The 15,592-nt window shown below is 41.3% G+C and overlaps 3 protein-coding genes across 3 annotated transcripts; 1 reads left to right on the forward strand and 2 right to left on the reverse strand.

Moving 5' to 3' along the window:
- LOC109723407 (heat stress transcription factor A-3-like) lies at positions 1,556-5,752 on the reverse strand. Its single transcript, XM_020251755.1, has 2 exons — positions 4,935-5,752; positions 1,556-2,855 (listed from the first exon to the last, which is right to left on the reverse strand). The coding sequence occupies exons 1-2, from the start codon at positions 5,454-5,456 to the stop codon at positions 1,773-1,775; spliced, it is 1,605 nt and encodes a 534-aa protein (XP_020107344.1). The 5' UTR covers positions 5,457-5,752; the 3' UTR covers positions 1,556-1,772.
- Positions 8,294-9,994, forward strand: LOC109723412 (serine/arginine repetitive matrix protein 3-like). The gene is made up of 3 exons (XM_020251762.1): positions 8,294-9,614; positions 9,789-9,805; positions 9,844-9,994. Exons 1-3 carry the CDS (start codon positions 8,626-8,628, stop codon positions 9,870-9,872), a joined length of 1,035 nt encoding a protein of 344 aa, XP_020107351.1. The 5' UTR covers positions 8,294-8,625; the 3' UTR covers positions 9,873-9,994.
- LOC109723409 (methyltransferase-like protein 13) lies at positions 12,688-15,555 on the reverse strand. The gene has a single exon (XM_020251757.1). It carries the CDS (start codon positions 15,525-15,527, stop codon positions 14,121-14,123), a length of 1,407 nt encoding a protein of 468 aa, XP_020107346.1. The 5' UTR covers positions 15,528-15,555; the 3' UTR covers positions 12,688-14,120.

The raw sequence follows: 15,592 nt of genomic DNA on the forward strand, positions 1-15,592 counted from the left end.
CATGGAGATGGGAGCGATTTGATAAATTCTCAGTCAAATCACTGCATGATTTCCTGCAAGATGGTGGTGTTAAAGACACAAGCTTTGCTCAGTTGTGGTCTATCAGAGCACCTCTGCAAGTAAAGTCTTTATTTGGATAGTTCTGAAACGTAGGGCGCTAATGATAGTTAGCCTGTTGAAAAGTAGTTGGCACGGGGAGGAGGATTGTGTTTTTTGTAAGGAAAAGCTAGAGTCGGTAGATCACCTTTTTGTAGTTTGTGATACAGTTAAAATGCTATTGGAGGATCAACTACCGAACAAGAAGTTTATATACAATTGCTCTTCTGCGAATAGACTTGGGGACGCAAGCAGCTCCAAAGGTGGGGTCTTAGGGCGTCGGGAGTTACTGACAATTACTTCTTCATGGTGGTCTATCTAGTTAGAGCGTAACAGTGGGATTTTCAAAAAAAAAAAAAAAGGTCCCCACGAATTAGTTATTAGTGAACATCCGCTCTCTTTGTACCCTCTGGGACTCTTTCTGCATGTAGTTTTTTTATTTTATTTTATTTTTTTTCCATCTCTCTCGTTCTTAAGTCTGATTGTCTTACTTTGTAGTTTAGTTCATCATTTTAACGAATAAAGCGGTAGCATGCTTCTTTAAAAAGAAGCCAAGGCTCAACTCTTGTCTGAAATCAGAACCATCTAGACCAATCACGAGACAAGCAGATTACTTCTCCACAATAAAATCCAAATGATTCATGAGGCTAATAATTCAATTACAGGACAAGCACCAGATCCATTAAGTCTCATATTCTACTTCAAAAGATGAGAATTGGGAACTCAAAATGACAGAGCAAATCACAGAGAACCATCTGAACTGCCATTTTGTATTGAGAATTTAACAGAAAATCCCACAAAAACCATAGGGAAAAAAAAAAAAAACCATAATCGTGATAAGGCTAATAACCTAGCAAAACTGCAACTCAAAAGAAAAGAAAAATCCAAGAGGACTAAAAGGATCAGCGAAAGAGAAATGCCATATAGCTTTTAAACAGCAATTCAATATCCAGATTGGAACTGCAGTATTAAAAAACCATGGAAACCATTAATGGAGAACATCATCTTAATTCATGCTACATTTCTCTCTCTCTCTCTCAAAAAAAAAAGGAAAAAGAACATCCTAATTGAGCTAATGACATAACCGAGTAGCAAAGATCAAAGATCATCACAAAATATTGACAGTATGAGCATGCATCATCCAAATGGACATATAAACCTTACTATACTAAATGTTCTAGAGGTATACAAAAAAAACAAAAGAAAAAAAGAAATCTTTGAGGTACTATATATGGCATCTTACTTAAATCTCTTGGAGAAGCCATCATTGCTCTATATTAAAAAAGAATACCGAAATCATCTCATCCAACCCATTTCAGCTATAAATACCTGCATCTCACATCACTGATAATTATTGTAAGGAGAACAGTTAGCCAGCAGAAAATTCCAATTATTAGTATAAAAGAAGTGTAGGAATATGAAATAATTATTTACTAGCAGTCAATTAATATACAAACAATTAGCAACATCAGTCAGAACAATCACATATTTTACTGTAAAAATTCAGTAATTGTTCAAAGGCTTACAAGCTATCTATAGTGACTCCATAATAGCTATCGTTTCTAACCTCTCTTCAGTAAATCGTGATCATCTCTTTACTACTTCCAAGAAACAAAATATATATATATATATAGAAAAAACAACAATCTTAATGATTGAATACTCGTAAACTCCTACTAAGGTTCCATGTTCTCTGTATTTCTGTTGACTGCCCTTTGGTTTCCTTTTTCATGGGAAGGTGAGTCATCATGAACACTGTTCTCGGACACCAATTGTTCCTCCAGGGCTTGCAGATCAAGATCCCATGGGGTACCCGGTTCAGCACCAACCTCCAACTGCTGGAAATCATGACCTATACTGTCCCATATAGTATAATCAGAACTAAGAAAACTTTCTCCAGCCCCAAGTCCTACACTCCATGTATTCTCAAATGAACTATCTTCAGGAAATGATATAAGGTACTCAGAAACAGAAGAGGCCACATCTAGTTTCAAATCAATGACATTTTTCCCCTTGGGGTCAGCAATTGTTGGGTCTGACCCTGCCCTTGAACTTGGAGGGAACACTGTGCCCTGTAGAGCTTTATCTGGATCAATATCTACAGGAAAAGATACAGAGTACTGAGCACCAATATCTGTTTGAGCGCTTTCTAGATTCTCATTCTTGAATGCAGCAGCATCAGATTCCAGAAATAAAGTACCAAATTCTTCCCCAGTTTCAGCCAGAACTCCAGTGAGTTCCTGCAGACCATAAGATGAAGCAGGAGCAGTAATCTCTAGTATATCCTCTCCACTCTGCTGTGTAACAGCTTCTAGGAAATCACTGCAGACAACCTCTTGATGCTTCAGAAACTTTCTTTTTGGCCTCGGCAATGCAATTCGCTTTTGCTCTTTCTGCTGTTTAAGACAGGCCAAGAACTCTGGGTTCTTGAGTAATTTTGCCAAGAAGGAAACCATCTGCTTCTGCTTCTCTTCAGCTGATTGCAACCGCTGGTTGAGTGCACTCACCTGTTGGATTGTTGTGATGTGCTCCTGCTTCAGTTTTGCCACCTCCTGCATTAACGTGTGCTTTTCCCTCCTAAGTGTGTGAAGCTCACCTTCCACAGCAGGACTTGCGAGTTCAGAAGAACCTATTTGAGTACTTACTTGCTGAACTTGAGATGACCTGCGCCTGATTATGTTTTTCAACAGACCCTTGCTTCCTTTTAGGAAATCTTCATTAGCAAACTCCCATCTATCAGCCTCAATTTTGCGGAAACCCTGAAAAAGCAAGACAAGGATGTTCATTTAGTATGTTGCAGAAGAACAATAATAACACCTCTGACTCAAAGCACTTTTCAAGAAAGTATAACTCGAAGCAAGGTAGCAGTTAATGACCAAGTTTTTAAGCATTTAGGTGAACAGTGAACAAGAAGAGATGAGAATGAGTGCCAAAACTTGAAAAGATGCAGCATTAGAAGTGGTTATATAGGCTAAAGAAAACCGAGTCCTTCCAGCACCTATCTTTTAAATTCCAGAAATTACAAAGCAACACATAAAGTAGTGATCTGTATCTTGAAGCAGCATACGAAACTACAAAGCATTCAACACTAACAATTTCATTTGTACTAAACAAATATACGATCCTGTGCTTTGCTTCCCACACTTGGTGCTACGATAACATGTGCCAATTGATCATTTGGAAGAGTAATTAGATCATGAAATACTAAAAAGGGCCTTGATGCCAAAAGTTTTGTCAAACTCCCTTAACAACAAACATTGACCACCGATCTATCTTTCAGAGTAGAAATACAATCCCTCTTCCTGTATCTATATTTATATTCAAAGGACCATCACAATGTCAGTTTACAAACTCCGTCATCCCACATCCAAATAATCAAGTCTCGACTGAATGATAAAGTATTTTTCTATAATTCATTAGTAATCATTTTGAAGCAAGTCATCGATGTCTCCAAGTAATCAACCATTTTCTCAGGCTTTTTTTTTTAATCTATTTTGATTCAACACAATCTTTTGTCACACAATCTGGCAACAACAGCAACCTAGAAGAATTCCAAGGACATGATTCAGCAGATATAGATATACTACCTCTTTGTTACCCCTAAGATCTGTAAATACTAGTATAGCAATAAACTCATCAACTTATTTACACACATTCACAGCATCTTTACAGGTTTACCCCTCAGGAAAAAAAAAATCTGCACAAAATTTTCCTTCAGGACAATCTCTAACTTAAAGTTTGCCATCAGAAACCTGAGATCTCTCTTGTTCTACATATCGATTCAAAAATTCTGCTAGGTATATGTAGGCTTTACTTCCTGATAGAATTCTGTGCTAACTATAATCCTGATCTTTCAATACAATAAGCATGTTTCATCCTAATCAAAGATGTCGGCCATGAAAAGTAGCTACATGGGTAATATATTCCAGCAAGATCGCACTATCTCATATTTCACCATGTAACAAGTGAAAAAGATTGGCATGACCACATTACAAAGAAATATCATTTCTACGTTCTTAAACCAAACTCAGAGAAGGCCTACAATTAATTTGATAAAAAGAGAAGGAAGACGAAGAATTGCATATAGTCGTTGAACAAAAAGGTCGAATCTCGAAACAGATATGAAGGCCAGCATAAGTATGAACACAAACAAAACAAACTGTGATAGGAAATAATGTGCTTAAGTTAGAACGTTATCTGCAAATAATAAGTGCTAAAACCAATATTTATATGCTATATGTACATCTTTGATGCTTACCTGTAGGAACACAAGGCCCACGCCAACAGACCAATCACCACCAATACGATGAACAGTGGATTCTGTAATTCTCCTAATTCCTCAAGGTGATGTTTCAGTATGCTATTTAAAAGAAAGCAAAGCTCATCTTACAGAGCCACTTCTCACTACCCTTACATTACAGAGCTCAACATCGCCTCCCCCAAAGAAAAGGAAAAAAGAAGAAGAAGAAGAAGAAGAAGAAGAAGAAGAAAGAGCATGAAAGCTACATATTTTCACATCTCCAAAATTTCCCAGTTCAAGGTACAGGGGACTTAAAAAAAAAAAGAAAAGAAAAAAAAAACAGTACATCATTACAACTTTACAACACCAATTCGTAGGCTACAAGGATTCATTGCGATTCTACAGTAACGTCTTCAGCAGCAAATCTACAGCGCAACAGAATTCATCAATACGCAGTACTCGCCAACACGACGAACAAGAAATGAGATACAGATAGAAATTACAGAGTAAAAAAGAAGAAAAGAACACAGAGAACGACAGAATGGAATGGATAAGAAGAGAAAAGCCGCAGCAGGCAAAAGTTTCAACGAGTACCCACATAGGTATTTAGCTGGCGGACGAAGCTGGAGAAGTTGTTGTGCTTGAAATGCCGAGGAAGGACCGCTCGCGCGAACTCAACAGGATCCCACACTACAAAGCTTTTGCCGGTGGGCCCCCACGAGACGACAGGATCTAGCGACGAGTCGTCGACGATGTCGTAGGTCTTGGAGAGGAAGGGTGGGATCGGAGTTCCCTGGAGGGCCTCGAGCGGCCGCGGCACATCCGTAGCTTCCCCCTCCCCTGCTTCCCCTCGCAAAGAGGTCGGGGGAACAGAGGGAGGAGAAAAAGAGGGGAACTCCAGAATATCGCCGGGGGGCTCGATTTTGGGTTTGATCGGCAGAAGAGGAGAAGGGGAGCTCGGGTGTGCGAGGAAATGGGAAGGGGAGGAAATGGGGAGATCCACTGTGCTCGCAAGGTAGCGGTACCTGGTGCCCATGAGAGCAGAGGAGGAAGAGGAAGAGGACGAGGTGGAGTGAGTTGGAGTCGCAGGAGGACAGGGCTTTTTGTCGCTGGGTTCCATGCAACAGCAGGTGAAGCGGAGGGGTGAAGATGGCCGGGGGAGTAGGCGGAAAATTTATAGGGTTCGGGTCGAACCCAACCGCCTTACTGTAAAATGTAAATGTATGTTGGGACTGACCGGCGGGCCCGGCTACACCAGTAGAGAAGGGCCCATCATCTGCCCCTTGACACGTCGTCTGCTCCAATAAACGACGTACACGTCTGATGAAACTCCTGCTACGGCCCATGCCGTGCCAGATCAGTGTTTGAGCCACACACACACACTCGGAGGAGCGGCCAGAGGCAGATATTTTTCTTTCGGGCTTTTTTTAATTCCATTTAGTCCCTCTCAAAAAAAGGAAAAAAAATTATAATTAATGATAACAAATTTATACGTATAATTTCCTTCTTACTAAGCGAGTAATATATTTGTATTTTTAAATTGTATACGATAAATTACTTACTGTATTTAAACACAAATAACTATGTTCATATTCACAATATAATTTTTTTTCTTTTCATTTAGGGGCGAAAAAAAATACAAAAAAAATATANAAAAAAAAAAAAAAAAAAATTTATAATTAATGATAACAAATTTATATTTATACGTATAATTTCTTTCTTACTAAGCGAGTAATATATTTGTATTTTTAAATTGTATACGATAAATTACTTACTGTATTTAAACACAAATAACTGTGTTCATATTCACAATATAATTTTTTTTCTTTTCATTTAGGGGCGAAAAAAAATACAAAAAAAATATAATGACCTAATCATTGTATTTAAACAAAATGATTGAATTACTATGTTTAATTTAAAAATATCATTAAATTTTTGTACGATTAAAAAATAATTATTTAAATAAATATAAATTTGTTACAACTATTTATAAATTTTATTTTAAGAGGCCTGAAAAATGCAAAAAAAAAAAAGAAAAGAAAAACCGTTTTTTTTTAATTATTATTTTAGGGAGGTCGTTGTCTTCCCGCTTGTCGGCGGTCGTCGCTGTGCAGCCGCGGCTGCAAATAAAATCTAATCTATCTTGCTCGTGAAGGAAGGGGTCTGGGGACGCGGCGGATATCCTTTGGGCTGAGAGGCCGACACGTGGACTCACGAGCGATACATTTTGAGGCCCGCATGGTGGTGCGGTGGGATGGACGCGGAGATTGGTGATAGGCGGGCGATTCCCCGGCGACGGTTGCCTGGCGTGGAATCAACCTTGCGCAAGCACGACCGTGGATCCGATTTGACGCCGAACCGACCTTCTCAACAGCCCTTCCTGCGTAGCCACTACTATCACTTCTTTTTACCCCGACATCCGTGAATCATGTCCACACGCTCCTCGGATCAAACCGCAAGCTTTGAAGCTCCAAGCAAAATTGGTCATGAGCCTAACCTGGCATGCACATTTTTCTGTAACCGCTCGAGGATGGGGCGGATGCCACACAATATTTTTGCTTAGAAACAAGCGCGCTACCGTTTGGCAAGAGAAATGCTACGGCAACGTATCAATTTTGCAATACTTTACAATGTATTATATATGTTATGATATTTAATTAATTAAAAAATATAAATTACGAAGAGATGAGCATAACAATTTGAGAACAAGAGCTCATCTTACCTGATCAAGGTTTTGAAAGAAAAAATGAAAGAAAGAACCGGAGGACATAAATAAAACCCTTCCCCCCCGCAAAAATGGGAGGGGGATGAAACCCCATCTCCAGCTCACATCGACGAGATTGGGATCGGGAAAAGAGGTGGATTGCCGATGTGAGCCGGAAGCCAAAGCGGATCCAATTTCCAACCTCCTACCTCCACCATCGTCCATGGCCATGGCCCGTGAAGATGCAAATAGGCCGCCTTAGAGCCTGCCCGACATAACGTGGCGGCCCAATCCGATCCACAATTATGCAACATCCGGCCCATCCTAAGTCAGAGCCCACATCCACATGAGTACGGTTATACAAAAAAAAACAAATAATAGAGAATAATATTATTTTTATAAAGAATTATTCCCGCCCCTGCAAACCAAGCTGATTAACTTTGAGCTTTTGTATAGACCATCAAAAGTATAGTTTAGTGTGAGCGGGTATTGGAGAGTCAGATAGAAACATCATCCTCAAACTCAACATTATAAGATTCATCACCCAAAAAGGAAAATAGAGGAAAGCATGAGCAGCTAGTTTAGGCTTTGCACCAGTACAAGGCTCGGTCAAAAGAAGAGCTACGCAGATTTCTAACTCCTCCAGATTTTTCATTTGCAGTAACTAACAAACACCGTCAACTACCATTGGTTAGGGCGGTCCAACGACAGTTGTTTATGGCCAAATGACTTATTAGTTATTGGGTCATAGCACACAATTGTAATTGTTGAGACAGAACCTCGTAGCCTAAAACATCAATACATTTGCACTCTCTATCAATTCCGCTAGTTATAGCCTTTTGAGTTCTCCTTTTTTTTCCTTTTTTTTTTTTCTGGACTTTTATGGAAAAATCTTTTCCGTCACAATATTATCTTATAAAATAATTTTCAAATTCTTATATAGTGCTAAATAAAATAAAAATAAATTAATTAACAATAATATAATATGTATTTAATAATTTAATTAAATGTTATGAATTCTATTTGCCGGAGAAAACTTTTTGCTCTGGGAGGAGTCATCACCCACCGAACGTAATACGTGGCTACACGTCAAACCGATGACCAATCACCTAGCGACACGTCATCGCGACCTGCAAGAGGAGACGGGCACAGACGAGGGTAAAAAGAGGAGGATAATTACTATTAAAAAAATAAACTTAATTATCTCGAAAATATTATGTGAGAAGTGAAAAGAAAATAATAAAACTAAACCGGGAATTAATAAAACTAAACCGTGGAGTTCTCCACCCCTTCTGTTTCTGATTTCCCTTCGCCTCCTCGTGAACCATTCCAATATTCCTTTTTTTTTCTTTTTTCTTTTTTTTATTCCCTCTCCTCTAGTCCTCTCCTCTCGCACTTCCTTTTACTTGTATCTCGTCCCTCAGCATTATTCTCTTGATACGAACCCGACGGCGAGAACACCAAAAAAAAAAAAAAAAGAAAAGAAAGGACCAAAAAAAAAAAAAAAAAAAAATCTTCGGCGGCGTGACGGGGGAGACGATGAAGAGCTAGCGCAGGAGCAGAGAGAAGCTTCGAATCGCCGAAGATGGCGTCGTCTCCCTCCCTCGACCCCCGCAGCGGCCGCCACAACCTGCCCCCGCCGCGCTCCGGCGCCTCCAAAACCCAAGCGAGCCTGGCGAGGATTATCGGCGTCATCTCCACCGTCCCTCCCCCCAGTCTCGAGCCGCCGCGCGCAAGGGGAGACGAGCGGGGGACTCGCCTCGATCTGCGCCTCAGATTAGGGCTCGCAACGGAGATCGGAGGAGGCTCCGCCGCGGGGGAGGGCGTGGGCCCCACCGCGCGTTGCATTGCCGGGGGAGACCACGCGTCCGGGGAAGTGACGGCGGCGGAGGAGTCGATCTCGGCAGCGGAGTCCGTCGCGGGCGAGGGTCCGGCGTCGAAGAGCTCGGAAAGTGAGTGCGATCCGTCTGGGTCAGGAGGGCGAAGCCCCCCGAAGGAGGCGCTGCCGGGCCACGGCAAGGAATACTCGGAGATCACGAATGTTCGAGAAGGAGAAGAAGAGGAACCGAAGGAGATAACCGAAGACGGAGGAGGCAAAGAAGAGGCGGGGGCGGGGGCGGGGGCGAGCAACGGATACCTCGACCTTCTCCTGGAGGCGGTTCGGGAGGTATTGGGCGGCTTCCTCGACGAAGAACACGAAGGAGCTGCAGGCGCGGAGGAGGAGAAGAAGATGGAAGCTGCGGGTGAGAGCAGGAGGAGGAGCAGGAGGAGCAGGAGGAGGAGGAGGAGGGAGAGACGCTGCAGGACGAAGACTAGTAGTAATCTGACGAGAAGCAGAAGCAGCAGCAGCAGCAGCAGCAGCAGCAGGGTCGAAGCGGAGGGAGGCGAGCTGGAGCTGGGGAGGGCCGTTGGATGTGTACGAGGAGACGGCCCCCATCGTCCGATCGAAGCGCGGGAGGAGCCAAACGCTCCCCTCTCGGTATCGCGACTCCGTGCTGGAGCCCTGGACGACGAAGCCGCCCGTCGTATCTCGCCACGGCCGCGCCGGGAGGCACTGACCGACCGCACCTCCCGGTAAGCTTACCGCCAGCTCTCTCCTGTGGGCCCCCCCGCTAGCCTACTCTACAAAATTCTACACCGTTTTCAACCAACGTTTCCACCGTCCCAACCTCTACAAGTTTAATTTCACGCCTTTTTTTCTTTCTTTTTTTTTTTTTTTGCTTGCTAATCTTTTTATTTTCTATGAAGTTACGGAGCTACTATGGGGAGAGAGAGAGAGAGAGAGAGAGAGAGAGAGAGAGAGGGAGGGGATGGTGTTCCGTTTTATTGTGAGAGCGGGGGGTGTTGGTCTTATTTCTCGTCATACCTTATCTGTGGCGCCACCAAAGCGAATGCTGTAGCTTGCAGGAGTGTTAGCTTCGGTTTAATCTATTCTCTTATATCCACCTACATAACTATCCTCCCTCTATTTTTGTAAAGCATATTCATGTTCGAGACCTAGGGGTCGTTTTGTTTCTACTGTAATTATAATTATAATTATAGACAATTTTAATTATTAAATTTAAATTTATTTGCTATAGTTGAAGCTGTAGGAGAAGGCTGTAGCAATTTTAAACAAAAGATAAATTTACCTTTCTAATAATATTTTCATCAAAAAATATACCTTTTTTTTCTACAGTAGTAGCAATCTCACTATTTGAAAAAATTTTATAAACGTATTTTTCAATCTCACAAAGTTAAATAATCTATTATAACTACAACACTTTCAATTGCATCAAATCTAATAGAATGCAAATAATTATAATTATTTTATTTTCAGCTATATGCACCTTCAATTATATCCAATCAAACGGCCATTATAATTACCTCCTTTTTGTTCTTTTTACTGTATGTGAATTGTATGTTGCACTGTATCCTGGGTTAAACATTTTCTCAATACATCTCGATAAATTAAATATTGGAAGATGGTAAATTTTACATTTATCTAAAAGGTTAGACAAATTTTGAATGTTTTAGTACTAAAGAAAAAGTACCGCTGCTTGTACACTCAAATAAATAAAAATCTTACTTTCTATCCATACAGAAATTAATATATTTTTTATTAGTCTTATCATCTTTTTTTATTTTCAACATTTAAAAAGAATGTTCAAATGATGGATATATATAAGATTTATATTTTACTTTTGAGTATACAAGTAGTACTACTATTACTACTGCTCTTAAAAAAAAAAAAAAGAGTGTAACAATATTAGTGTGATAAGCTAAGCTCTTGGATGGAGGTGGTGTAAAATTTACACCCATTTTTGAATATATATGTGGCATTTTTGTAGAAAATCTAAGTGTGCTGCTCTATGAACCTTTTTTGATATATCTTGTGCATTTATTTTTAATAATAACATTCTTTAATAAAACACTTAATTAAAAATAAAAAAACAGAAAGTAGCACAATTAAACAAGCAAAAAAAAAAAAAAAAAAATGAAAGTAGAAACATCCTTCTATTAAACAAGGAAAATTGTCAAACAGAGTTGCTTGGTGTATAAAGAACACGAATACCTGCTGAGGCTTTCAAGCGGTGTTTGACTCAACGTCTACAGCATAAAAGCAGAAAAAAAAAAAAAAATTGAAAAAAAAGAGCAGTAAGATAAAAATTTATGTAACAACAATTTTGATTTATTTGCTTGGGGTTCCCAGATATGCATGGGTGTGGGGACGTGGTGACGTTACATGGATAGGAATCAAAGAGCGGCCTTGTGGGCCTAACTTTGCAAGCATCAGGAAATGGAGTGAATAATCTCTTTCCGTAGAACATTAGGCCGGTCAAGGGCGTGTAGCGAAATCACCAAGCAGACGCCACGCTCGACCAATGGGAATGAATTCCATCATTCTAAATTAAAGAATATATATAATATCTTACTTGACCCTACAATTTAATTAGTTTCTATCTTATTTAACCTTGTTTTCAAAGTTGTTCCTGACTATTATCTCTTTTGCCTCTCAAATAGTATCAATTTTTTTTTCCAAAATATCTCTGCCTTGGAAGATTTTTTTGGGTATATTTTGAAATTTAGGATGATAGATTTGAAAATTTAAGTATATTTGAAAACGATAATTTTTTTTAGGGAAAGGTGACACCCAGCTTAGAAACACCTCTGTATCAGGTTCATGGTGCGTCCATATGCGGTTACACTTGTAGCGGCGGGCGCTCAAGACCATACCGTACCGTCTCTCCCAAATGAAACTCGAATAAAATCTGGAACTGTGAAGTTGATAGCTGATATGGCTCATCTACAACCTCCTTTTTTTACTTGAAGACGGAAAAATTCTAGTTTCTGAGGGAGCTATGAACCATACTAGACCAATAGACTTTCCAACCACCAGATTAGAAGGTTAGAACAAGACCATTAAGGATGATCAGTTCAGTTCTTGGTGTTGTCGATTTTGCAGCGTTACGCCGTTGGTTGAGGGCACCTGCGCAGCTCCGAATAAAGAAGAAGAATTGTAAGGGCCCTCTATAATACCTTACCACTGGCTCTGTCTGTGTGTGTGTGTGTTTTGATGAAGTATTAATATTGTTGGAATAGTGTTACTGGATAAATACTATGTAAATTTTTCTCACATTAAAAATATATATATATAAAGTACATTGTTGCAATTGCAATTGCGCAATCTCATGCAGATTTCAATCTGGCGTTTGGTTCGATGTGTTTGAATTCAACTGTTGTAATTTCAACCGAAGCAATTGGTGAAAGTAGTTCTAAATAAGAGACAAGCTTATCGCTTTAATTACCTTTTAAAGAAAAAATACTCTTCTCTTTTATATTAAAGGTAATCCCACCAATGTATATATAAAGTGGTAATATTTTACCAAAGCAATTCTTAACCAAAAAAAATAATTATAGCACTTTCTACTATACTCATCCAAATAAAATATATATAATTATAAATATTGCATTTTCAACTATATTATAATTCTAATTTCTTAAACCAACCGGCCCCTAATAGGAGAACTAGAAACACTATTTTGGCCTTTGAAGTTCAAAATCCAATAGGAGCTTCATACAATTTGTTAAAAACCTTTATTCCAGAGAATACTATGGCGGAATGCTGTAGGCCTGTAGCTGTCCGAGGAACATTTCCTAATAAGAATTGAAATGAACTTTGACCCCACGAGCAAAAATCAAAAATAGGAAAAACAAAGAAGACCCCACAAGCACCCCATGGTTTCGGCCTCCAAAGATGTTCTTATCCTCTTGATGATACACCCTCCGGACCTCAGTTCCCGAACGAACAAACTTACAAAACAGCCCAATTTACATCGTTGAGAGGGGAAATAAAACAAACAAACAAACAAACAAACAAAAATGCCAACCCGATGACTTGGCCACGTCCAACACATGCAACGCAAGAAAGCATTCTGAGCACCTGCAATAAACAGCTCCAATTGAATGTTGGAACTCAAATTCCGCAGAGGCAAATTATAACCACATGAAAAACTGGCGAAACACGGTCTGAAATTTAAATGAACTCCAGTCCAAGGCAATTCACCCCCCCAAGAGGCACTACAAATTGAAAGGGCACCTGCAAAAACGTAATTGGTCGCTTTCAACCCATATGGTTGCGAGTCTGACAAACCAAGACCCCAATAGTAACATCATTCCGAAAAGCTTATCAGACCATTTGTTTGATGGCCAGAGTAAATAACATGACATTAAAAAAAACTCTTCAATGAAATGAGTGTGTAGCATCAAGTAAATTATTCACAACCAATTTTACTAGGTAAGGATGAGTTGCCTCACAAAACACACTTGGATACAAATTTTAGCCGTTAAGTGTTTCTCACACAATGTCAGATTAAGATTTTGTTCACAATGAACAGAAAGTTGGTCCAGTGAGAGTTACAAGAGTTTCAGTGACCTTATTTCACTGACAAACAACTAGATCCATCACTAAACTGTACAAGTAGCCGTGTAATATTTTAAGATAGATAGAACAAAAGTCAAATAGTCAAATGATCAAAAACCACTTACTATCCGCTGAGCTCCGCAAAACAGTTTGAAGCATCATGTAGTTAAATAAGATAATTGCACAAAGGAACACCTAGGACAACAGAAGCCATTGATTCTCAACGCTAGAAAATACACCTAAGCAATCAGCTGGAGGATCCAGTACATACCACCCGAGAAGCATCTGATCCTTCGGCAAATTCAGGTTGTGGAGTGTAGTTGGCCCAAACAAAAGCTGGGATCTGGCAACATATTACTAAATCTAGTGTAAAATGAATAGAAAACAATGGCTCCAGTGTATAAAAGGTACTGGAGCATTCACAAGGAATTATAGGTAGCTGAAGACCCATCGACGCAGAGACAATAATAAACTTCCAGCACTTGAGCACAACAACTAAAAGATGACTGATGAATCAAAACTATGACCAAGAGCAATTTGCGAGGCAAGTGTGCATCAATGTTATGTTCCTTTATAAATGTCATAATAGCATATGGCTTCCCTATACTACACGAAAATTGAATGAAGATGTAAACGAGGTACAAGAATAACCGAACTCTCAAGGAATTAATTTGCTTTCAGATTTTCCTAATACCATCAAGCAATCTTCTCCCGAGAACTTCACTCAACTTCTCATAGACCGTACCTGTAGATTCTGTAGTAGCTGTTCCAACTGGTGAGACCATTGCAAAGATAACAAAATTCTCACCATTCCCAACATCTAATTCGTATAATTCAGAGAAAACCTCACGAAAAGATTCAGTCAGCTCTTTATAGAAAGACCCATTCGAAGGAATGACATTAACTATGAGAACTCCCTTCGCATTGAGAACAGACTTTGCAGCAAGAAGAAAGCACCTTTCAAGAATCTCCATCGGCGGTGCACTGACGCCATTCATAGCATCTTGAGAGTCCAAATCCACGATGATAGCGTCAAAACATGAAGGACCTCCCAATGGGCCCTCTTGTTTCCCCTTTCTGGAGCTATTGACCATTTGAATTCCATCACCAACAAGGACCTGAAGCGACTCATCTTCCACTAAACCAAAATGCTGCCTCGCAACACTAACAACAATCTCATCCGCTTCCACTCCAACGACGTCGAATCCGAATTGTGTTCTCAAGGACATGAGAAGAGCACCACCGCCGACTCCAATACAGAGAGCCCTTGGTCTCAAACCGGTGCTGGCTCGCTCCTCGATAGCCGAAGCTATGAGCGAAAAGCCGGCGACCATCGGCCCGAGGTAAGGCTGCACCAAAGATTCCGCCTCTGGCCGACAAGGGCCAAATTCTGACGGCGAAGACAGAGGAGTGGAAGTAGCAGGATCGGGAACGAGCCGAACCTGAGTTTGCACCAGATTGGGCATCCGCTTGAACCGAAGCCTCCGCCGTAACTCCGGCGGCTCCGGGGACCGGTCGACGGCTACGTCCTCCACCAGCATCTCCCCGACGACGGGGCCGACGAGGGTCTCCACGGGGGCGATGCGGAGCACGCCGTCGTCGAAGGAGAGGAAGGGGACGTGCGGGATCTCCTCCCGAGTGAAGGCGGATTTAGGGCAGAGAGCAAGGAGGAGCGGGAGGAGGCTTTGCTGCAGCAGAGTCGCGTCCGGATCCGATCCGAATAAGGGGCGGATGTAGGGTTTGGGAGAGGAGGAGGAAGAGGGAGAAGGGACGCCGCCGACGAGGACGAGGCGGGAGAAGGGGTCGTCGTCGTCGTCGTCGTTGGAGGAGGAGGAGAGGAGTTGGAGGTGGCCGGAGACAGTGGAGAAGATCCAGTCGTCCTCGCGGCCGAGGGGGACGAGCACGGCGGCGACTCGAGGACGGGATGGGCCCGGGAACGGCGAGTCGAGGACGGCGACGCGAAGAGGATGGCCGTAGGGGTTGCGGGGGTTCGGGAGTGGGTTGGGGAAGGTGAAGGAGACGAAGCGGAGAGGAGACAGGTGCTCGAACGCGCCGGCCGCGACGTGGAAGGCGGAGTCGTCCATCTTTTCGCCTACGCGCGCACTGGAACCGTTGGTTTGTAGGAATGTGGCCTATGGGCCCGATTGGG

The sequence above is a fragment of the Ananas comosus genome, linkage group 17 (assembly GCF_001540865.1).
Source record: "Ananas comosus cultivar F153 linkage group 17, ASM154086v1, whole genome shotgun sequence".
Classification (NCBI taxonomy): domain Eukaryota; kingdom Viridiplantae; phylum Streptophyta; class Magnoliopsida; order Poales; family Bromeliaceae; genus Ananas; species Ananas comosus.